Source organism: Gymnodraco acuticeps, unplaced genomic scaffold, assembly GCF_902827175.1.
Source record: "Gymnodraco acuticeps unplaced genomic scaffold, fGymAcu1.1, whole genome shotgun sequence".
NCBI classification, from domain to species: domain Eukaryota; kingdom Metazoa; phylum Chordata; class Actinopteri; order Perciformes; family Bathydraconidae; genus Gymnodraco; species Gymnodraco acuticeps.
Window position 1 is genome coordinate 14,308 of NW_022990742.1, and position 25,693 is coordinate 40,000.

The 25,693-nt window shown below is 42.0% G+C and overlaps 1 protein-coding gene across 1 annotated transcript in view; it reads right to left on the bottom strand.

Annotated features, from left to right (window-relative positions):
* Positions 1-439: 439 nt before the first annotated feature.
* The window catches only part of slc7a10b (solute carrier family 7 member 10b), a 46,402-nt gene continuing 21,148 nt past the window's right edge, over positions 440-25,693 (bottom strand). The window contains exons 2-11 of the mRNA XM_034231962.1: positions 25,031-25,235; positions 23,061-23,212; positions 17,495-17,620; positions 15,555-15,708; positions 13,295-13,418; positions 9,605-9,708; positions 8,479-8,575; positions 8,117-8,266; positions 2,462-2,639; positions 440-1,083 (exon numbers count right to left, since the gene is read on the bottom strand). Of these exons, the coding sequence (XP_034087853.1) occupies positions 953-1,083; positions 2,462-2,639; positions 8,117-8,266; positions 8,479-8,575; positions 9,605-9,708; positions 13,295-13,418; positions 15,555-15,708; positions 17,495-17,620; positions 23,061-23,212; positions 25,031-25,235 (1,421 nt within the window). The 3' untranslated portion in view covers positions 440-952. The remainder of the gene's footprint in view (positions 1,084-2,461; positions 2,640-8,116; positions 8,267-8,478; positions 8,576-9,604; positions 9,709-13,294; positions 13,419-15,554; positions 15,709-17,494; positions 17,621-23,060; positions 23,213-25,030; positions 25,236-25,693) is intronic.

Below are 25,693 nucleotides of genomic sequence, written 5' to 3' on the forward strand. Positions count from 1 at the left end.
GGGACACTAAAGAGAGACGCACACAGCTGGGAGACCAGGGGACACTAAAGAGTGACGCACACAGCTGGGAGACCTGGGGACACTAAAGAGTGACGCACACAGCTGGGAGACCTGGGGACACTAAAGAGTGACGCACACAGCTGAGAGACCAGGGGACACTAAAGAGTGACGCACACAGCTGGGAGACCAGGGGACACTAAAGAGTGACGCACACAGCTGGGAGACCAGGGGACACTAAAGAGTGACGCACACAGCTGGAGACCTGGGGACACTAAAGAGTGACGCACACAGCTGGGAGACCTGGGGACACTAAAGAGTGACGCACACAGCTGGGAGACCTGGGGACACTAAAGAGTGACGCACACAGCTGAGAGACCAGGGGACACTAAAGAGTGACGCACACAGCTGGGAGACCAGGGGACACTAAAGAGTGACGCACACAGCTGGGAGACCAGGGGACACTAAAGAGTGACGCACACAGCTGGGAGACCAGGGGACACTAAAGAGTGACGCACACAGCTGGGAGACCAGGGGACACTAAAGAGTGACGCACACACCTGGAGACTGTGCAGCGCGTTTCTCCTGATGGAAATGTCTTGGGTCGCTTGTTAGCTTGTTAGCTTGTTAGCTGTTGGCTAACGTATTAAGGCACGAAAAAAGAGCGGGAACTTTCAGCAGAAAAAGACGCCAGTCGCTCAGAGTACTGTCAGAAAAAAGAGGGTCCAAAATGTGAATAAAAGTCACTTTCAACAGCTGGTGGCATTAGGTTGTTGTAACTTGAAGACTTAGTAGCAAAAAGAGAAGAAAATAAAAACGTTTCCACTCGACTGCAGCAAGTCTCCGAGGGTCAAAGGTCAGACAGGAAGTGCCCGGAGCCGGAGGAAGTGTCTCAACTTACACAGAATAAAAACAAACAAAAGAAAAGATCCTCGTGTGTGCGGAGGAAAAGTTTCTAGGAGTTGGCGGAGAAACTGCTCCTGCCTGAAGAACGGTCCGTCCATTCTGCAGGGTTCTCGTTCTCGACGGGGTCGATCTGAGGAAAGACCACGAAGCACAGCCGCTGGCCCACGTACGTCGCTCTCTCTGCAGAAAAACACACAAATACATCAGATTATACACATGTGATGAAGTACTCAGAAACTGTACTTGAGTACACTTACTGTCAGGCAAAGTTGAATAATCGATTCAAAAATGAACAGCAGAAGAAGACAGACAGGAAGTAAACACTAAAGGGAACAACAACTGAAGCCCCTTTCACACCAACGCGGTTCCCGTTCTAGCTCCGTGCTTGCGTTCTTCGGAACCGGTTCTTCTTTTCAGCCCCCGTTTTGTTCACACCGCCCAGAGCCCGATGGGCCTTATGCTTTTCTCCAGAGTGCCGTGGTTCATTGTTTATTAATGTGTTTCAGCGGCATGTACCGACCGCTGCAGCTGCAGTTTGGCATCACAACGCTGTTATGAAAGTTTCTCTGGTATAACATGGGTGATGTTGGCATAGCAACCGAAGCTAAACTGACTATAACTTGACTACTTGTTGCTATCCTATTGTGGCATAAGCCGTTTTCTACAGGCACATTTTACCGGCGTATTTGTCATTATGATTCTACTTGTGATTGTCATGACAACCTGTGCAGCCCATGTATTGATTCCATCCGATAGCTGCTATAACACAAAACAACACGTCTGCCTCTCTCCACAATGATCAATGACAGTGAACGGATGGTAAAGCACAAATAAACAGAACCACACGCAGCCTGGTTAGCGTTGCCTGACTTTATGAAGTGTGGTTGCCTTCTAGTCTCTTTGCTCAGCGCTACTGCTTGTTGCACTTTTATTTGCCGTACTGCCTTTAACTGTTAGCTCCGGTTAATCTCAGCCCCTCCGACGTAAGCGTGACGGATGCAGTTCTTGCTTCTCTAGGCAGAACATTTTTTGGAGCTTGGTAAGAACCGGTTTTCGGGGAAAAGAGCCGGCTCCGCTGCGGTGTGAACAGGAAACCGATGCTTATCATCAGGCTCTAGCTCCGAACCGGCCCTGGAACCGCGTTGGTGTGAAAGGGCAGAACTGTGGGACGGACTACCTTTTCTTAACAAATGTAAATAAGTAAAATCATTTTAATCATTCAATTTAATATTTAATAATCCATTCCTTGCACAATTAATGTAATATCCTGCTTTATATTTTGTTACTGTCAATTTGTATTTCCACGTGTATATTTTTTTACTTTTTAATGCTATTTTATTTCTATTTCAGAAATATTTTGGATTGTTTATTTCTAGTGTTTTAATTTCTCTTATGTGCATTGGCTTGTCTTCTTATTCTGCTGCAGCGCAAACATTTCCCAATTTGGGATCAATAAAGTACTAATCTATCTATATATCTATTTTGGATCAATAAGCGTTTCAAGTCATTGATTTATTTAGTATGTAGCCGTGTGATAATGTGGTCATATAAAACTCACCGATGAATTTGTAGATGCACTTTGGTTTCTCTTTCCAGTGGACTCCCAGGAAGTAGACGGGCACGCCGGTGAGCATGATGACGAGGCCCACGCCGCACACCACGGGCTCCGAGTACAGACTGAAGCCCAGCAGCAGAACCCAGAACAGCAGGTAGCTGAGCGGCACCAGCAGGCTCACCTGGGGGACATTCATGGGATTAAACAGAACTTTGTAGAAGCCTAACGTGTGGGTTCCAAGAAGAGGCATCCCTATAGAGCGGTGCAGGGATGACTGTACTTGTGTAGGCCTGACCCGGAAGGAAGCTGCTGGTTCCCTCGACAAAAAGCAACGGGATTTCTCCATAGGATTTGGAATATTGTAAAAATGAAGGTCTGTGGAAAACGAACCTGTTTGATAAATGCTTTGTTCAGGATAATCTCCACATGTCTACTTTGATAATGTTCTAATCATAAATCTAATGGCCAGAAGCTAAATGCTAACGTTATGCTATAAAGCAGGGGTGGGGAACCTTTTTCCTCTCAAGGGCCATTTCAATGTTTTCAACATCCTCCGAGGGCCGTACAAATGATTGACCTCTGCTTAAAAAAACTAAAATCACAGCCCACTCATTTCACCTTTCTTTCATGTTGTGCAAAGAAAAAGCAACCTCTGAATCCAGATGTCTTGCCATGACTCACGCATTCACGTGCACGGTTGTGGCATGACCACCCAAACAGAAAGGTATGGACACAAGATGTGTGCAAATGTAGACTCCTATCCATGTGAACATGATTTAAGTGGGGGGGGGACCTAACCTCCTCTAGGGGGGTCCGGGGGGGGGCATGCTCCCCCGGGAAGATTTGTTTTTTTAAATGTTGAAGTTAAAAGTATCAATCTGGTGCACTTTGAGAGCAACATTAGTAGATCTATGGAAACATCTCTCAACACCCAGATGAAACAGAACTGGAAGCAGATTTCTTTTTCTTTATGGATATTTTACAAATCACTCCCCTTTCAAACTGTATTCTTGTTTATTAATAACAACTTTTTTTTACTGTCATATAGTATTTTATTCCTGTTTACTTTATTCTCTTATTTGTTTTATAACTATAATGATCATATAAAGATGTGCCTTTACCTCACTGGTTGTAGAAAAAGCTTCTTATATTCGTTAGCATAGCTAGCTAACCAGATGCTAATAACAACAAAGTTATTGACTGTATGATCAGTGAGACAGATGAACAGATCGCCACTGGGCTTACAGCTAAAGACACAGCCACGCAGAAACTGCGGCATGTGTACGGCTCCTTATGGGTACTGCAGTTTTTGGAAGTGCCGGAGCGACGTTCTGGTGCTCTCCGTCAGAACTGCACCCCTGTCAGACGAGACATATACCACGTGATGACACGTTAGGCTTGTGTTGTGTTCAAGGACCCTGACCTTGGCCAGGAAAAACAGGCACTCACTTGTTTAATTATTTTGCGGTCTAGATTTCTTTAATTTTTTTCTTTTTTGCGTGTGTTTATAAATTACCTCGAGGTCCACACCAAATGGTCTCGCGGGCCGTATACGGCCCGGGGGCCGGAGGTTCCCCACCCCTGCTATAAAGGAACTACAGCCGAGTCCAGCAGCACGACTTCAACGTCACGCCGACTTCAGATCCAGATTCAAACATACAGATTCTAGATGGAACGAGTTGAAGCGTTAGTTTGAACCGTTTGCAGGAGGCAGGGACTTGCTTTCAAGCAGAACAGAAACTAACTTAGAGGAGTGTTCACGTGTTCGGCGTAATGACGTACAACGACCTCCACGACTTCTGTAGTCCTATTCAGCCGCTTGGTAACAACCATCGTTTCTCAGACACGTCAACTCTTCAGAAATCACCAGTGGGGTCACTGCTGATGATTTAATGTAGAACAAAACGTGATCCGTCTCTTCAATGTGTCTCAACCACAGACCTTATTTCCAGATATTTTCCAAAATCTTACGGAGAGATCCCATTGGCTCTGAGAGGAGGGAACAGGAAGTGGAGAAATGCTGACTCACTTCCGGGTTTTAGGACTCATTCCTGCACCACTCTATTTCTGTGGCCAACAGTACATAAGGTATTAGCGGAGAAAAGTGTCATGGAACCTGGAATTATTTAAAGACCGAGGAGACAGAAAATGCAATATTCTGTCAGGTCACAGTTCAACTACGCATGCAATGTGTCTCTTATAATGCTGTACAGCACATGTGTCAAACTCAAGGCCCGGGGGCCAAATCAGGCCCTTGGTGAATTTAATTTCGGCCCGCAGGATAATTTCTAATCTGGCCCGCCGGTATATTGCACGCACACCTTCACTCCATCCTGAGGGCAGTGGCGCCAGCAGGGGGGGGGGGCATGGCCACCCTGATATATTTGTTGGCCCCCCCACTGCCCCCCCCCACCACACAAACCGCCTCGCCAGTCACGTATGCATAGTAGTTTATCTGATATTTAACAACAAATACACAGCCAGCAAATCGCTTGATTTGAGCTTCCAACGCTCATAGTGCTCTCTGCTACCATGGTAACACTCTGATACTCGCGCGCACCCCTCTGATACTCGCGCGCACCACTCTGAGATTCGCACAGACAGCAGCAGGTTGCAGCAAAACGTTTCTTTCTACTGACTTTTCTACTGACTTGACAAAAATCCACCAGACTTCTAGAAGGTAAGTCGTATACGTTCGTTGCCTGTTAAGCCCCACAACACTTTAAGCTTTAGTGTGTTAGCTTTAGGTATCAAAAAACGGAGATATGCTTACCGTTAGCTGTTATTCTGATCAAAATGTGTGTTCAATGGCATTAAAACGAGACAAACGCTGGAAGACCTGGAAAACAGGCTCGGGGCTCAGTAAAGGCTGGCTTGACTTCAGGTATAATTCGTCTGTAAACACACTTTGGCGGCTATCCTAGTTAGCGTTAGTTTAGCTTGCTAAGCTAACCTTAGCTGATGTCGGTATGCTGGGCTGGAGTAATGCGTAGGCTACTATTAATCACTGCTGTGTGTAATGTCAATTTGCAGAAAATGAAGAGAAAGCCAACAGACATCTCTTCTTATTTTAAGAAGTAAAGGAGAGACAGAGCTGGCAGGGGAGCAGCAGCATAGGGCTAGTGAGGAGATGGCCATACATGCTAGAAAGTACATGTGGAACTCTGTTTTGTAAAAGTGAAACTAAAACCTAAGTACAGTTTTATTAATGTGATTGTGACCTTTGTAATCATTGAAGTCTTCTACATACTTTAGGTCTGCAGCTCCTTCAAAATGAAACGAGAATCGATGCAGTTTTTCCTCTTCTGTGTTCTGAGCCGACCATTAGTCAAGTTTGTTTTCATAATGTTCTGTATGCTAATTTAAAAAAAGGGTAACCAGTTTGTTTATAAAGTATAAATATACATTTTTCAAAACAAATGGAATACAAGCTATATGTATTACTCTCACCACAGTGGCCTAATCTAAAAAAATAGAAATATGTCTCGTCACCTATTTTCTGTCTAATACTAAAAGGTGGTGTTTTGTATCATTTATAATGTTTTGAATTTGCTATAAAGGTCAATAATAGATGGTGTTTTTGTGTTCAATCACAGTATGTATTTACCATTTTATACCCCTTGTGTTTTTGGGTCCTGTTGAAATAAAATAGTCATGTTTTAAAACTTGATTCAATAAAGTCATGTCAATCATCTTTGATCCCAGTGTGACACAAACAGCTTTGTTCAGTCTAAAACAAGTTATAACCTAGAGACAGAATATAACTGAAGAACATGTTGTGTATCGTATGTGTTGAGAATGCTGAACATGTTGTGCCTTACAATAAAGGAACTTATTTAAATTAAGCTGTCTTTGTCTTTTTAAAAAGGAAAGAACAACTAGCATATATAAAAAACAAAACAATAAATCACCAACACAAGTATACATAACCCAAAACAAGGTTATTTTAAATGTTGTTTGAAGTAAAATGTTAACTATCCGTATTATATTCACTTCAGATGAATAGTATCAGAAAATGTAAAATAAGAAACCAAAGTATATCAGTAGGTGATTCTCTTTGCCATTGTTTTCATCTCTATACTTTTACAACAATTAAATGCTTGGTTTTGATAGGCCACCCCAAGATTTTCAGTGGCCCCCATTTGCGCCACTGCCTGAGGGTCTCCTCCGCTCAGAGCCTGAGCCCAAACATTGATGAGCTTGCACCCAAGATGAGACGCCAAGTATCTGAGCTAGCATCACAGAGCAGCACACTGAGTTTCTCTTGCACTTGTTTTCTTGAATGCAGCTGATTATTTAATGCTTAATGTTGTTTTTATAGGCAATAATTTAAGCTTTGTTAGTTCCAGGTTTATTATGTGCAATAAGTTCATTTCAATAAGTTTTGCAATAAACATTGAACCAGTCCGGCCCTCCACTAGCAGCCATTTTTCTTTTTATTTGACCCACTGTGTATTTGAGTTTGACCCCCCTGCTGTACAGTAATATAATAATTAACTTCAACCATCTCTGTGTCTGCGTTTTATTGATTCCTCTTTGTTTTATTCTTTAATGTGAGTGTTACATCGGATCCACCGCAACTTCAAATTAAAACAAGTATTTAAAACACAGCTTTGTTTTATGGAGCTAAATCTGGGCAAGTTCAAGTTTTGATCCTGAACTTTGGATTCAAACTAAAAACAAGTATTTTTATAAAAGTTCATGTTGAATATTATTTAATTTATTTTTTGGGGGAAACATTCATGGGTTTAAACAGTACTTCAAATTAAAACCAAGTACTTAATTCTTCACATTTCACATACATTTATATTTTGATATTTTAGTCATTCTTTTTTTCAGTCGCAGATTTTACGCTTCCAGATTCAGACCATTTAAAAAAATAAATCAGACTTTTGCCTTGATTTTGCATGGGGGGGGGCGGGGCTTAACTGTGAGTGACAGGCCTTACATCGTCATGTTGCCTTCAGTCATTTGAGGTATCCCGAGAAATATTGCTAAACACTTTCTATACACTCCTCCGTGATTGTCAGTAAATCCAAACTGATGCCAGTGACAATGTTTTCGAATGAATTGGCTCCAGTCCATACCTTTAGTAAAGTTTGATTAAACGTCTCCTATTGTTCTATTTTCAGGCAGATATTATAGGTCTCAGATATATAAAAAACATGTCTATGAAGTGTTTTGCAGATCACTCATTCTAGCCCACATTTCTGCTATTACGTCAAATCGGACGCAAATCTGGATCAGCTCCGTTGTTCCCCCGTTTTTAGAGATTTGGGTACGGAGGAAAAGAGAGAGGGTTTTATGTTCGGACATATTTATGTATAAAAGACACTTTAGCTCAGCCACATCATAGACTCTATGCATTACATTAATGCACACAATGTACAACAATATCTGTTTTATTTATTTTTTATTACTGCCGATTTTTATTCCATTTCTATGAAAATACTGTTATATTTTACTATATATTTTATTATTTCTAATATTTTTCTCGTTCTCTGTGTTTTTAAATGTTTGTTTTACTTTAATGTCTGCACCACGACACCAAGTCAAATTCCTCATGCGTGTCAACCTCCCTGGTGATAAACCTGTTTCTGATTCTGATCAAAAAGTGCAATTTGCATGATAGGAGACCTTTAACGGATATAGTAGTACCTTGATGGGTCGGTACAGGTTGGGTTTCTTCCAGCGGTGATACAGCAGGCCTGCGATGGTGACTCCGTACGACAGGTAGTTGATGAAAGACACGTAGTTTATCAGGTTGTGAGTCTCTCCGATGCACAGGATCACTATGGTGGCAGCACACTGAAAATATATTTAAGATAAGACTTTCTTTGTTGAAAGTGTTGTTGAATGTTTAATAAAATGCCGGTTATGTTAATTTAAGATTGAGTTTCTTCTATTATTTTATTTTTCTTCTACTCCTCATTGAAAATAACCTTTTACATACATGATTTAAATGTGTATGGTTGAGTGTTACATAGCCATGTTACATTATCTCATTGGATTGTACGTACGCAGACCAGCAGAGCGGGGATGGGGGTGCAGTTCTTATAATGGATCATAGCCAACAGACTGGGCAGGTGACCCTCTCGAGCGCCAGAGAAACACAACCTGCAGGACAAAATTAATCAACTAAGTACATTAATAAAGTACAGTAGCATTAGAAGTATTTTTAGCAGTACAACGAGTCCTCCGGAGCAGCATTCAAAGATTCAAAGGTTTTATTGTCACACAAGCTACAGAGTAGAAATGGCAATGCAATTCTCCTGACCTGAGCTCCTCCTGCAATGCAACATATATTAAATTACAAAAATAAAAAATAGTGCAAGAAGTCTATATACATGTAAATAGAATATGATATGTACAAGAACAGAATATGAAATTGAATAATGTACATTAAGACAAAAATAAATACGGTTTATTGCGGTGATCACTGTTTATATAATTCGGGAGTGTGGTAGGTAGGGAGTGTTAGACAATTATCACTGGTCCCCGGCTTGAGCTTCATCAGGATCCATGTATTTATTATCCTCTCAAGAATGGAAGTAGTCAAAACAAAAAAAGAGAATTTGTTGGGTTTTTTCTCAAAAATCAAAAAATTCAGTATTTTTCTAAAAATTCTAACTTTTTCAAAAAATCAATGCAATTCTAACTTTTTTCTTAGAATTCAGAGTTTCTCAAAAATCTCAAAATTTGGACTTTTTCCGAATATTAAAACATGTTAATAATCCCTGGTCCCCGGCTTGAGCTTCAGTCTCAGGATCCATGTATCTGTGATCCTCTCCAGAATGGAAGGAGTCATCACATACAGAGCATCAAGTAGTTCCTGAGCAGTGTCCTTCACATGTTGATATCAAGAGAGGGAGTTACACAGTCACAAGATGGAGGAATAGAAAGCAGTATTCAATGTTTACTTCAGATTAGCTCCACGTCAGAAATGAGCATGCTTGATGTCTCTCTCCATAGAGGCTGAATCATCATGTTAATCACATAGCTATCATCTGCCTCAAACAGTCCTGATGCTCTTCTAGCTAATCACACATCCTGTCATGTTCACAGCTACAGTTGATACCTTTGTTAGCATGCTACTCTCATGCTGGAGGAGGACACTCAGGATGTTCCCAACGGGGAGGGTCTCACCTGGAGGAGGTGAACAGGTATCCGTTGATCCCTCCGAAGGTGGACAGAGCCACGGATATGGGCATGATGACGGAGAACATCCCCAGCAGCTTCTCTCCAAACGTCTGACAGCAGAACACACAATCACTACAACATCACACATGGTTTTATTCTTATGGAAACACCTGAATAACATACCGTGATATTTACACTACATACTGATATACACCTGAACATCAGCAGGAGAGGACTCTTTAAAGTAGAGACACTACATACTGATATACACCTGAACATCAGCAGGAGAGGACTCTTTAAAGTAGAGACACTACATACTGATATACACCTGAACATCAGCAGGAGAGGACTCTTTAAAGTAGAGACACTACATACTGATATACACCTGAACATCAGCAGGAGAGGACTCTTTAAAGTAGAGACACTACATACTGATATACACCTGAACATCAGCAGGAGAGGACTCTTTAAAGTAGAGACACTACATACTGATATACACCTGAACATCAGCAGGAGAGGACTCTTTAAAGTAGAGACACTACATACTGATATACACCTGAACATCAGCAGGAGATGACTCTTTAAAGTAGAGACACTACATACTGATATACACCTGAACATCAGCAGGAGAGGACTCTTTAAAGTAGAGACACTACATACTGATATACACCTGAACATCAGCAGGAGAGGACTCTTTAAAGTAGAGACACTACATACTGATATACACCTGAACATCAGCAGGAGAGGACTCTTTAAAGTAGAGACACTACATACTGATATACACCTGAACATCAGCAGGAGAGGACTCTTTAAAGTAGAGACACTACATACTGATATACACCTGAACATCAGCAGGAGAGGACTCTTTAAAGTAGAGACACTACATACTGATATACACCTGAACATCAGCAGGAGAGGACTCTTTAAAGTAGAGACACTACATACTGATATACACCTGAACATCAGCAGGAGAGGACTCTTTAAAGTAGAGACACTACACACTGATATACACCTGAACATCAGCAGGAGATGACTCTTTAAAGTAGAGACACTACATACTGATATACACCTGAACATCAGCAGGAGAGGACTCTTTAAAGTAGAGACACTACATACTGATATACACCTGAACATCAGCAGGAGATGACTCTTTAAAGTAGAGACACTACATACTGATATACACCTGAACATCAGCAGGAGATGACTCTTTAAAGTAGAGACACTACATACTGATATACACCTGAACATCAGCAGGAGAGGACTCTTTAAAGTAGAGACACTACATACTGATATACACCTGAACATCAGCAGGAGAGGACTCTTTAAAGTAGAGACACTACATACTGATATACACCTGAACATCAGCAGGAGAGGACTCTTTAAAGTAGAGACACTACATACTGATATACACCTGAACATCAGCAGGAGAGGACTCTTTAAAGTAGAGACACTACATACTGATATACACCTGAACATCAGCAGGAGAGGACTCTTTAAAGTAGAGACACTACATACTGATATACACCTGAACATCAGCAGGAGATGACTCTTTAAAGTAGAGACACTACATACTGATATACACCTGAACATCAGCAGGAGAGGACTCTTTAAAGTAGAGACACTACATACTGATATACACCTGAACATCAGCAGGAGAGGACTCTTTAAAGTAGAGACACTACATACTGATATACACCTGAACATCAGCAGGGGAGGACTCTTTAAAGTAGAGACACTACATACTGATATACACCTGAACATCAGCAGGAGAGGACTCTTTAAAGTAGAGACACTACATACTGATATACACCTGAACATCAGCAGGAGAGGACTCTTTAAAGTAGAGACACTACATACTGATATACACCTGAACATCAGCAGGGGAGGACTCTTTAAAGTAGAGACACTACATACTGATATACACCTGAAATTCAGCAGGAGAGGACTCTTTAAAGTAGAGACACTACATACTGATATACACCTGAACATCAGCAGGAGAGAACTCTTTAAAGTAGAGACACTACATACTGATATACACCTGAACATCAGCAGGAGAGGACTCTTTAAAGTAGAGACACTACATACTGATATACACCTGAACATCAGCAGGGGAGGACTCTTTAAAGTAGAGACACTACATACTGATATACACCTGAACATCAGCAGGAGAGGACTCTTTAAAGTAGAGACACTACATACTGATATACACCTGAACATCAGCAGGAGAGGACTCTTTAAAGTAGAGACACTACATACTGATATACACCTGAACATCAGCAGGAGAGGACTCTTTAAAGTAGAGACACTACATACTGATATACACCTGAACATCAGCAGGAGAGGACTCTTTAAAGTAGAGACACTACATACTGATATACACCTGAACATCAGCAGGAGAGGACTCTTTAAAGTAGAGACACTACATACTGATATACACCTGAACATCAGCAGGAGAGGACTCTTTAAAGTAGAGACACTACATACTGATATGAACATCAGCAGGAGAGAACTCTTTAAAGTAGAGACACTACATACTGATATACACCTGAACATCAGCAGGAGAGGACTCTTTAAAGTAGAGACACTACATACTGATATACACCTGAACATCAGCAGGAGAGGACTCTTTAAAGTAGAGACACTACATACTGATATACACCTGAACATCAGCAGGAGAGGACTCTTTAAAGTAGAGACACTACGTACTGATATACACCTGAACATCAGCAGGAGAGGACTCTTTAAAGTAGAGACACTACATACTAATATACACCTGAACATCAGCAGGAGAGGACTCTTTAAAGTAGAGACACTACATACTGATATACACCTGAACATCAGCAGGAGAGGACTCTTTAAAGTAGAGACACTACATACTGATATACACCTGAACATCAGCAGGAGAGGACTCTTTAAAGTAGAGACACTACATACTGATATGAACATCAGCAAGAGAGAACTCTTTAAAGTAGAGACACTACATACTGATATACACCTGAACATCAGCAGGAGAGGACTCTTTAAAGTAGAGACACTACATACTGATATACACCTGAACATCAGCAGGAGAGGACTCTTTAAAGTAGAGACACTACATACTGATATACACCTGAACATCAGCAGGAGAGGACTCTTTAAAGTAGAGACACTACATACTGATATACACCTGAACATCAGCAGGATAGGACTCTTTAAAGTAGAGACACTACATACTGATATAAACCTCAACATCAGCAGGAGAGGACTCTTTAAAGTAGAGACACTACATATTGATATACACCTGAACATCAGCAGGAGAGGACTCTTTAAAGTAGAGACACTACATACTGATATACACCTGAACATCAGCAGGAGAGGACTCTTTAAAGTAGAGACACTACATACTGATATACACCTGAACATCAGCAGGAGAGGACTCTTTAAAGTAGAGACACTACATACTGATATACACCTGAACATCAGCAGGAGAGGACTCTTTAAAGTAGATACACTACATGCTGATATACACCTGAACATCAGCAGGAGAGGACTCTTTAAAGTAGAGACACTTCATACTGATATAAACCTGAACATCAGCAGGAGAGGACTCTTTAAAGTAGAGACACTACATACTGATATACACCTGAACATCAGCAGAATATGGCCCCTCTCTGAGAGAAAGACCATAACTGAGTGATATTTTCTCCGGTTACTCACTACGGCCACAGCGTTGGAGGACAGCAGTTCCTCGGGCGACATGGAGGAGAAATAAGCGATGTTGGTGAGTGTGTACACGACGGTCACCAGCGGGATGGAGATGTAGATGGCACGAGGTAGATTCCTGACACACACATGCACACATCACCCCGGCAAAACCAAAAATAAAAGCATGAACATGCATGAAGCTCTGGCTCACATGGAAGCTTAGCTGCCAGCTAAGCGAACCCTGAAATGTTGAGAACCCAAAAGCTTTATTTAAAGGTCACCTATCATTGTTGGTAACCGTTAGTAACAGGTCTGAAATAGAGGGGTTTGAGGCTAGAATGGGTGATCTGTTTGGTATTTCGAGCAAAACACTTCAGCAACATGTTTTTTTATATATATTTTTTAATATTTGAGACCAATAATATATGGTATACATAGGAGACCTTTAAGAAATGTATAGCAAGGGTTCCCAGCACATAGAAACTACTGGATGCTAAATGTAGAATTTAAATCTAATTTGTACACTTTAAAGATGCTGGATAACTGTTCCCCCCCGTTTCCAGTAACCACATCAATATTTCATTAACAAATGTGAGAGTGGTATTGATCTTCTGATCTAACTCTCTGCAAGTCAAAGGGAAACATCACATTTTCCACACTATCAAAGTATCTGCAGCGATTGGATTAAGACCAAAAGAAACCGCGGAACAATGTGAGCGAGCAAAGCAAGCAGATAAAATGGATGGAGGATGTTGAGAAAGATGCAGAGAAGCGTATATTTGATAGCGTATATATGCTCACCGGAGAAGTGAGGAACTACAGCACGGTCACATGACTTCACGTCACCACCGCTAAGCTAAAGGAGGCTAATGTTGGGCTATAAAGGAACTACAGCACGGTCAAATGACTTCACGTCACCACCGCTAAGCTAAAGGAGGCTAATGTTGGGCTATAAAGGAACTACAGCACGGTCACATGACTTCACGTCACCACCGCTAAGCTAAAGGTGGGTAATGTTGGGCTATAAAGAAACTACAGCACGGTCACATGACTTCACGTCACCACCGCTAAGCTAAAGGAGGCTAATGTTGTGCTATAAAGGAACTACAGCACGGTCACATGACTTCACGTCACCACCGCTAAGCTAAAGGTGGCTAATGTTGGGCTATAAAGGAACTACAGCACGGTCACATGACTTCACGTCACCACCGCTAAGCTAAAGGAGGCTAATGTTGGGCTATAAAGGAACTACAGCACGGTCACATAACTTCACGTCACCACCGCTAAGCTAAAGGTGGCTAATGTTGGGCTATAAAGGAACTATAGCACGGTCACATGACTTCACGTCACCACCGCTAAGCTAAAGGAGGCTAATGTTGTGCTATAAAGGAACTACAGCACGGTCACATGACTTCACGTCACCACCGCTAAGCTAAAGGTGGCTAATGTTGGGCTATAAAGGAACTACAGCACGGTCACATGACTTCACGTCACCACCGCTAAGCTAAAGGAGGCTAATGTTGGGCTATAGAAGGAACTACAGCACGGTCACATAACTTCACGTCACCACCGCTAAGCTAAAGGAGGCTAATGTTGGGCTATAGAAGGAACTACAGCACGGTCACATAACTTCACGTCACCACCGCTAAGCTAAAGGTGGCTAATGTTGGGCTATAAAGGAACTATAGCACGGTCACATGACTTCACGTCACCACCGCTAAGCTAAAGGAGGCTAATGTTGGGCTATAAAGGAACTACAGCATGGTCACATAACTTCACGTCACCACCGCTAAGCTAAAGGTGGCTAATGTTGGGCTATAAAGGAACTATAGCACGGTCACATGACTTCACATCACCACCGCTAAGCTAAAGATGGCTAATGTTGGGCTATAAATGAACTACAGCACGGTCACATGACTTCACGTCACCACTGCTAAGGTGATATGGTTTGTCAGTGTAGTTTGGTAAAAAGGAAATAGACCACTTGAAACTGCTCTCTGTGGATCCTCTTCCATCTTATCGATTGAACTCGACTTTATTTGAGATTTCCATGTGTTTTTGGCGCTTTAAGCACTAATGAAACTCAGGAAGCACTTGCATTTTTTGACTCTGGTGTGCACTGTCCCTTTAAATATATCAGTACCATTGGGTAACAGGTAAAGAAAAAGCCCAGAACAATGTGAGCGAGCAAAGCAATAAGATAAAACGGATGGAGGATGTTGAGTTAGATGCACAGAAGCATTTATAGATTTGATAGTGTATATAAACTCACCGCCTGGGTTCCACCACCTCCTCCGTGACGTAGTTGAGGAAGTTCCAGCCGCTGAAGGCGAAGGACGCCTGAAGGAAAGCGAGTGCGATCTGACCGACTGTTGGAGTTCTTTCCATGGAGAACGCCACCTGAGGAGTCAGAGCCTCGTAGTTCCCTGCAGGACAAAATATCATGCATTCATATTATTTAGACAATTAATTAATAGAAATGACACTTGAGGACTCTTTAAAGTAGAGACACTACATACTGATATACACCTGAACATCATCAGGAGAGGACTCTTTAAAGTAGAGACACTACATACTGATATACACCTGAACATCATCAGGAGAGGACTCTTTAAAGTAGAGACACTACATACTGATATACACCTGAACATCAGCAGGAGATGACTCTTTAAAGTAGAGACACTACATACTGATATACACCTGAACATCATCAGGAGAGGACTCTTTAAAGTAGAGACACTACATACTGATATACACCTGAACATCAGCAGGAGATGACTCTTTAAAGTAGAGACACTACATACTGATATACACCTGAACATCATTAGGAGAGGACTCTTTAAAGTAGAGACACTACATACTGATATACACCTGAACATCAGCAGGAGAGGACTCTTTAAAGTAGAGACACTACATACTGATATACACCTGAACATCAGCAGGAGAGGACTCTTTAAAGTAGAGACACTACATACTGATATACACCTGAACATCAGCAGGAGAGGACTCTTTAAAGTAGAGACACTACATACTGATATACACCTGAACATCAGCAGGAGAGGACTCTTTAAAGTAGAGACACTACATACTGATATACACCTGAACATCAGCAGGAGAGGACTCTTTAAAGTAGAGACACTACATACTGATATACACCTGAACATCAGCAGGAGAGGACTCTTTAAAGTAGAGACACTACATACTGATATACACCTGAACATCAGCAGGAGAGGACTCTTTAAAGTAGAGACACTACATACTGATATACACCTGAACATCAGCAGGAGAGGACTCTTTAAAGTAGAGACACTACATACTGATATACACCTGAACATCAGCAGGAGAGGACTCTTTAAAGTAGAGACACTACATACTGATACACACCTGAACATCATCAGGAGAGGACTCTTTAAAGTAGAGACACTACATACTGATATACACCTGAACATCAGCAGGAGATGACTCTTTAAAGTAGAGACCCTACATACTGATATACACCTGAACATCAGCAGGAGAGGACTCTTTAAAGTAGAGACACTACATACTGATATACACCTGAACATCATCAGGAGAGGACTCTTTAAAGTAGAGACACTACATACTGATATACACCTGAACATCAGCAGGAGATGACTCTTTAAAGTAGAGACCCTACATACTGATATACACCTGAACATCAGCAGGAGAGGACTCTTTAAAGTAGAGACACTACATACTGATATACACCTGAACATCAGCAGGAGAGGACTCTTTAAAGTAGAGACACTACATACTGATAGACACCTGAACATCAGCAGGAGAGGACTCTTTAAAGTAGAGACACTACATACTGATATACACCTGAACATCAGCAGGAGAGGACTCTTTAAAGTAGAGACACTACATACTGATATACACCTGAACATCAGCAGGAGAGGACTCTTTAAAGTAGAGACACTACATACTGATATGAACATCAGCAAGAGAGAACTCTTTAAAGTAGAGACACTACATACTGATATACACCTGAACATCAGCAGGAGAGGACTCTTTAAAGTAGAGACACTACATACTGATATGAACATCAGCAAGAGAGAACTCTTTAAAGTAGAAACACTACATACTGATATACACCTGAACATCAGCTGGAGAGGACTGTAGAAAAAAAGGATCTGAATACTTCCTACACCTCTACATTTATTTCCATGTTACATAACATTCTGAGAGAGTTACCGTTGCAGATCTGGACGAGGCCGACCACGATGATGAGACCCAGCGCCATCAGCTTCCCCACCGTGAACACGTCCTGGATCCTCGTGGCCATGCGGACGCTGGAGCAGTTCACCCAGGTCAGCAGCACTAAGCAGAAAACACAATTCAACACAATCAGTAATAAATCAACACTGCGTTGGTCTGTCAAACAAACGTTTATGATATTTACAAGTTTATTTCAGCAGGATAATCTCCACATATTAACACCATGTTATGATTTCTGAAGTAAAAAGCTAACGTTAGGCTATAAAGGAATTACAGCACGGTCACATGACTTCACGTCACCACCGCTAAGCTAAAGGTGGCTAATGTTGGGCTATAAAGGAACTACAGCACGGTCACATGACTTCACGTCACCACCGCTAAGCTAAAGGTGGCTAATGTTGGGCTGTAAAGGAACTACAGCACGGTCACATGACTTCACGTCACCACCGCTAAGCTAAAGGTGGCTAATGTTGGGCTATAAAGGAACTACAGCACGGTCACATGACTTTACGTCACCACCGCTAAGCTAAAGGTGGCTAATGTTGGGCTATAAAGGAACTACAGCACGGTCACATGACTTCATGTCACCTACGCTAAGCTAAAGGTGGCTAAAGTTGGGTTATAAAGGAACTACAGCACGGTCACATGACTTCATGTCACCTACGCTAAGCTAAAGGAGGCTAATGTTGGGCTATAAAGGAACTACAGCACGGTCACATGACTTCATGTCACCTACGCTAAGCTAAAGGTGGCTAAAGTTGGGTTATAAAGGAACTACAGCACGGTCACATGACTTCACGTCACCACCGCTAAGCTAAAGGAGGCTAATGTTGGGTTATAAAGGAACTACAGCACGGTCACATGACTTCATGTCACCTACGCTAAGCTAAAGGTGGCTAAAGTTGGGTTATAAAGGAACTACAGCACGGTCACATGACTTCACGTCACCACCGCTAAGCTAAAGGAGGCTAATGTTGGGTTATAAAGGAACTACAGCACGGTCACATGACTTCATGTCACCTACGCTAAGCTAAAGGTGGCTAAAGTTGGGTTATCAAGGAACTACAGCACGGTCACATGACTTCACGTCACCACCGATAAGATTATATGGCAGGAAATAGACCACTTGAAACTGCTAACTATGGATTATCTTCCATTATATCCATTTAAATCAACTCTATTTTCCATGTTTTTTTTGCGCTTTAAGCACAACAACCAGAAGGCAGACATCTCCAACACTCATGAAAATCAGGAAACACTATGCGTTTTTTGACTCTGGGGTGAACTGTCCCTTTAAATATATCAGCACCATCGCCATTGGGTAACCGTTGATGGCTTCTGGTGTGTTTCTGGTGGGCGGCCAGTTGCCCTGGGAGGCAGGAATGTGGGAAACGGGCGATGGAGGGAGGGCAGGGCGATTGTTTCACCTCGTCCATCATTGTCACCGGCTTTGCTCTCATGCTGGCCTCGCTTTCCGACACAAAGACAAGCTGTCAGCCCCGCTAAACAAACCACTTCCGTTCCCCCCCCACCATCCCTACATTTAGAGCTCACGTTTCAGCCTCCAGATCCAAAAACAAGTGTGAATGATGGCGTCAGAGGCGAGGAATCACACCCCGAAGTCCCGCCACTTCACCCCGCAGACGGGATTTGAAGCCAGACGTTATTTACTCTTGAACAGAGATGGCAAAAGTACACACATCCTTTCCTCAAGTAGAAGTACAGACACTCGTGTTTAAAAATACTCTGGTAAAAAGTAGAAGTACTGACTAAACTTCTTTACTCAAGTAAAAGTAAAGAGCTTTGAAATGTACTTCAGTAAAAAGTACCCATAACTAGCAGCTGTTTTAAAGAGTACCTGACCTCCCTTTATATTAATAGAACAATAATGTCATTGTTAGCTAATGAATGTTTCCATGCTGAACAACGGCAACATGACAACGTTTCCATTGGTCCCTCTTCTTTAGAGAAGACCAGGAAATGATGGATACACGGATCGTGTTCAAATCAATAGGCACGCAATGACTCTAAAGAATAATGATCACGCACCAAACACACATTCAGACTAAAGGAACCAGCTGTTTGGAAAATGAGAGAAGTAGAAAGTACAGGTATTTGAGTTCAACATGTGAGAAGTAGAAAGTACAGGTATTTGAGTTCAACATGTAAGAAGTAGAAAGTACAGGTATTTGAGTTCAACATGTAAGAAGTAGAAAGTACAGGTGTTTGTGTTCAACATGTAAGAAGTAGAAAGTACAGGTATTTGAGTTCAACATGTAAGAAGTAGAAAGTACAGGTATTTGAGTTCAACATGTAAGAAGTAGAAAGTACAGGTATTTGAGTTCAACATGTAAGAAGTAGAAAGTACAGGTATTTGAGTTCAACATGTAAGAAGTAGAAAGTACAGGTATTTGTGTTCAACATGTGAGAAGTAGAAAGTACAGGTATTTGTGTTCAACATGTGAGAAGTAGAAAGTACAGGTGTTTGTGTTCAACATGTAAGAAGTAGAAAGTACAGGTATTTGAGTTCAACATGTAAGAAGTAGAAAGTACAGGTATTTGTGTTCAACATGTGAGAAGTAGAAAGTACAGGTGTTTGTGTTCAACATGTAAGAAGTAGAAAGTACAGGTATTTGTGTTCAACATGTAAGAAGTAGAAAGTACAGGTATTTGTGTTCAACATGTAAGAAGTAGAAAGTTCAGGTATTTGAGTTCAACATGTAAGAAGTAGAAAGTACAGGTATTTGTGTTCAACATGTAAGAAGTAGAAAGTACAGGTATTTGAGTTCAACATGTAAGAAGTAGAAAGTACAGGTATTTGTATTCAACATGTAAGAAGTAGAAAGTACAGGTATTTGGGTTCAACATGTAAGAAGTAGAAAGTACAGGTATTTGGGTTCAACATGTAAGAAGTAGAAAGTACAGGTATTTGTGTTCAACATGTAAGAAGTAGAAAGTACAGGTATTTGAGTTCAACATGTAAGAAGTAGAAAGTACAGGTATTTGAGTTCAACATGTGAGAAGTAGAAAGTACAGGTATTTGTGTTCAACATGTAAGAAGTAGAAAGTACAGGTATTTGAGTTCAACATGTAAGAAGTAGAAAGTACAGGTAATTGTGTTCAACATGTAAGAAGTAGAAAGTAAAAAGTGGTCAGGAAAATAAGTAGTGGAGTAAAGTACTGATACCAGAGACATGTACTTAAGTACAGTAACGAAGTATTTGTACTCCACTACTCTCATGAAAAGACAAAGAGGCTGTGTGGATTAATGGTGCACACAGTGACGGAAACGTTGACTTTAATTAAATATATTATGTCAACCATGGGCGTCACTTTGTTAGAAAAAAGTGTTGGGGAACAACTGCATCAAGCTCCTCTCCGCAAACAATACATATATATTCTTACAATACTTCTTTTTGACACCTAGTGCAGTATCTATGCTACACTGCTAAAGCTATTCTCTATTCGAATACAACTAATATTAAACGTATCACAGGTTCAAATTGCACCACTCGGGTCACCAGAAACACACCCAGAAAGTGTGAAGAGTCCTCCGGATTGTACATGTTCTGTTGTGCAAATAAAGCTTTCTCAAAGTGTTCAATTATTTGGGCACACTATTTTAAGAACATTTTTAACAAATGATCCTAATGCAAAGTGGTGGGGACAAAATTAATTAAGTTTAAATAAAAACTGTAAGGTTCAACTCACTATTACTGTTGACATAATACATTTACTTAAAGTCAACGGTTCAGTTGTTTCAGTGACTGAGATCCTGCATGATCTCTGCCTCGCCCCTACAGTCCTCATGAAGCATTTATTTTCTCATACAATCCATTTTTTATGGGAACATTTCAATTTTTGAGGGGGTGAAGAAACTCTCTGCTGCTTCCACTTCCCCTCAAAACTAAAAGAACCTCAGCTTAATAACATCTGCAGATACTTCAGGTTTCAGTTCCCTCGGTTGCGCTCGAATAATCAAAAAATCAGCTCCTATCGTCTAACCCTATCGTCTCCTCCTCTCCTCTGAGTGAAATGTCACGGGGTTAAGGGATAGTGGATAGGAGAATTCAAAAGGACTTAGGAGAAGAGACCGCGGTACTTTAGAGAATCGACTGCACTTTCACTTTCCGACGTGTTTCTGATGCGCCAGCGGACGTCCTGAATGTGCGTCTGCTGCTGTGGGGAAACTATGGAGACTACAGTTCTCTATACAGCGGACTACAACATGGATGTTCAATAAGAACGAGGGACTCCTGTGAACTCATCTAGAGACTCTGCACCGTGCTCTGATGCTGTTGCTTTATGCTTTATGAACGTGGACAACAGAGAAACATATTCTTCATGACCAAAGTTGGAATTGAAATAAAAAGGAAAGTGAAACTTCTGCTCGTCCCCCTCTCCCTCCGGTCCTCATTAATACAAATGATCCCAATACGTATGATTGATGAAAAGATCTTAAATCAATACAGATGTATTTATTATAAACGTTAGTCCTTAACGTCTATCTCTGTGTATATCACCACTCAAACATCTTTTAAAAGTTGAACAAACCCCACAGCGGTGGTGGCGAAGTCAATAGGGACTTGGCTTGGCAACTGGAAGGTCACCAGTTCAAGTCCCGGAAAGACCAAGTGCTACCGAGGTGTCCCTGAGCAAGGCACCGTTCTCTACACTGCTCCCCGGGCGCCGTACATAATGGCAGCCCACTGCTCCTAACACTAGGATGGGTCAAATGCAGAGAAACCGTTTCGTTACACGGTACCTGTACTGTGTAACGACAATAAGTATCTATCTATCCACACAGCTCAGTAAAGACTGTGAGATGGTGACTTTATTTGATCATTTCAGTAAAAACTAACGTTCATATTTCTCTCTTTGATTATAATACTGATGAACGTTCAGAACAAAGCACTTTGGCAACTTACCACATACGTTTTAAAATGCTTAATAAGCACCGTAACTTTCATGATATCATTTCTCCGTCATAATCGGTTGTTTCCGTGAACGGCCGATTGTTGAGTGACGGCAAATGCTACGGCTGCAATGCATTGTGGGGCAGCATTTTCTCCTCTCCTCTCGGTGAGGGAGGTCCAGTGGTTCCTAAGCTAAAGGAGGTTATAAAGGAAGTTTGACACCTCCTTTCCTATCATCTAGGAGGAGCATGTAGTTTATTGATGAGCTGTGTTATCATCAGCAGCATTAGAGAGGAGAGATCAGGATAAATCAACCGTCATGAAGATGCCGCAAAATACACAATCCATCTAAAGTGCATCAGAAACAGAGAAGAAATCAAGCTGTTTCACATTCTGTTTACTTCCATGCAGCCTCCTCCTGAATGAGCACCGCGGTATTTAACAATCCCACTTCCAGAAGCCTATATAGAGAAATCTAAATGTATGTATTGGGGTTGAAACTAATATGACAGCAGCGCTACATCACTTAAAAAAAAGCTTGCACGTCAAACTACAAAAATATCAGATTTTCTAAACTTTTACTCAGAAAAGAAAGAGAATATACGTGGCTTCAGGCGTCCACTTACGGAGGCAGACGGTGGACAGCATGCGTGTTGCCATGTACGGAGGAACGCAGTCGGGGAAGACGGGCTGCAGGACGTAGTTGGAGAAGGTGAGCGCGATGACGGCCAGCGTGGTCGGGTACATGATGAGGACGGCGCTCCACAACAGCAGGAACCTGCGAGAGAGGAAGACAATGAAAAACAAATCAGTGATGAAGAGGATTAGTTATAGCTTAAGTTTGGGAGCATGGCAACACCTTCACTACACCTTTAAATCAACTTTTATCCGTTGTCAGGAACCACCCTTTTACTCTTCAAACATTCATCCCTGCGTACATTCAACCCTCCTTTCCAACATCCCTTTATTCCTCCCTACATTTATTTATCAATTCCTCCCTCTCTCCCTACACCCCTTAAACTCAATTAAAAACGGTGGTTGCTAACAAGTGTCTAAAAGAGACGACTAAACGTCCTCACACACAACATTAGCCACCTTTAGCTTAGTGATGGTGACGTGAAGTCATGTGACCGTACTGTAGTTCCTTTATAGCCCAACATTAGCCACCTTTAGCTTAGCGGTGGTGACGTGAAGTCATGTGACCGTGCTATAGTTCCTTTATAGCCCAACATTAGCCACCTTTGGCTTAGCGGTGGTGACGTGAAGTCATGTGACCGTGCTGTAGTTCCTTTATAGCCCAACATTAGCCACCTTTAGCTTAGCGGTGGTGACGTGAAGTCATGTGACCGTGCTGTAGTTCCTTTATAGCACAACATTAGCCTCCTTTAGCTTAGCGGTGGTGACGTGAAGTCATGTGACCGTGCTGTAGTTCCTTTATAACCCAACATTAGCCTCCTTTAGCTTAGCGGTGGTGACGTGAAGTCATGTGACCGTGCTGTAGTTCCTTTATAGCCCAACATTAGCCTCCTTTAGCTTAGCGGTGGTGACGTGAAGTCATGTGACCGTGCTGTAGTTCCTTTATAGCCCAACATTAGCCTCCTTTAGCTTAGCGGTGGTGACGTGAAGTCATGTGACCGTGCTGTAGTTCCTTTATAGCCCAACATTAGCCACCTTTAGCTTAGCGGTGGTGACGTGAAGTCATGTGACCGTACTGCAGTTCCTTTATAGCCAAACATTAGCCACCTTTAGCTTAGCGGTGGTGACGTGAAGTCATGTGACCTTACTGTAGTTCCTTTATAGCCCAACATTAGCCTCCTTTAGCTTAGCGGTGGTGACGAGAAGTCATGTGACCCTGCTGTAGTTCCTTTATAGCCCAACATTAGCCACCTTTAGCTTAGCGGTGGTGACGTGAAGTCATGTGACCGTACTGTAGTTCCTTTATAGCCCTACATTAGCCACCTTTAGCTTAGCGGTGGTGACGTGAAGTCATGTGACCGTACTGTAGTTCCTTTATAGCCCAACATTAGCCACCTTTAGCTTAGCGGTGGTGACGTGAAGTCATTTGACCGTACTGTAGTTCCTTTATAGCCCAACATTAGCCACCTTTAGCTTAGCGGTGGTGACGTGAAGTCATGTGACCGTACTGTAGTTCCTTTATAGCCCAACATTAGCCTCCTTTAGCTTAGCGGTGGTGACGTGAAGTCATGTGACCGTACTGTAGTTCCTTTATAGCCCAATATTAGCCACCTTTAGCTTAGCGGTGGTGACGTGAAGTCATGTGACCGTGCTGTAGTTCCTTTATAGCCCAACATTAGCCTCCTTTAGTTTAGCGGTGGTGACGAGAAGTCATGTGACCGTGCTGTAGTTCCTTTATAGCCCAACATTAGCCACCTTTAGCTTAGTGGTGGTGACGTGAAGTCATGTGACCGTGCTGTAGTTCCTTTATAGCCCAACATTATTTGTTTATTATTATATTATTTTCAAAAAATAATCCAATGGAACATCTCGATTGCATTTTAGTGAATAGAACCGGGGAGATGCTGCCTTCAGGGTCTCACTACAAAAACACCTCATCCCTGTACTGCTCTCCACTCACCCCATCAAACCTCCGAATATTTCCGTCACATAGGAGTAGTCTCCTCCAGATTTGGGGATAGTGACGCCCAGTTCAGCGTAACAGAGCGAGCCCAGTGCCGCGATGCAGCCTCCCATCACCCAGACCACCAGGGCCACGCCCACCGAGCCAGAGTGCTCCAAGACCCCCTTTGGAGAGATGAAGATCCCGGAGCCGATGATGTTCCCTGAGGAGAGGGAGGATCAGGTATTAAATACTGAAAGCTGTATGTTTTCTCTTTCTGAGTTACCAGAAATAAAATACTTATTATCCAGACAGAATATGGAGATGGTGGATGTCATGTCTACAAATAAAAAAGGGTTTGTTAAGGTTGTTAAGATAAACAAGCGAGGAAATGGATGGATGGATGGATAGATGGATGGATGGATAGATGGATGGATAGATGGATGGATAGATGGATGGATAGATGGATGGATGGATAGAAAGATGGATGGATGGGTAGATGGATAGATGGATGGGTAGATGGATAGATGGATAGATGGATGGATGGATAGATGGATAGATGGATAGATGGATAGATGGATGGATGGATGGATAGATGGATGGATGGATAGATGGATGGATGGAAAGATGGATGGATGGGTGGATAGATGGATGGGTAGATGGATAGATGGATGGATGGAT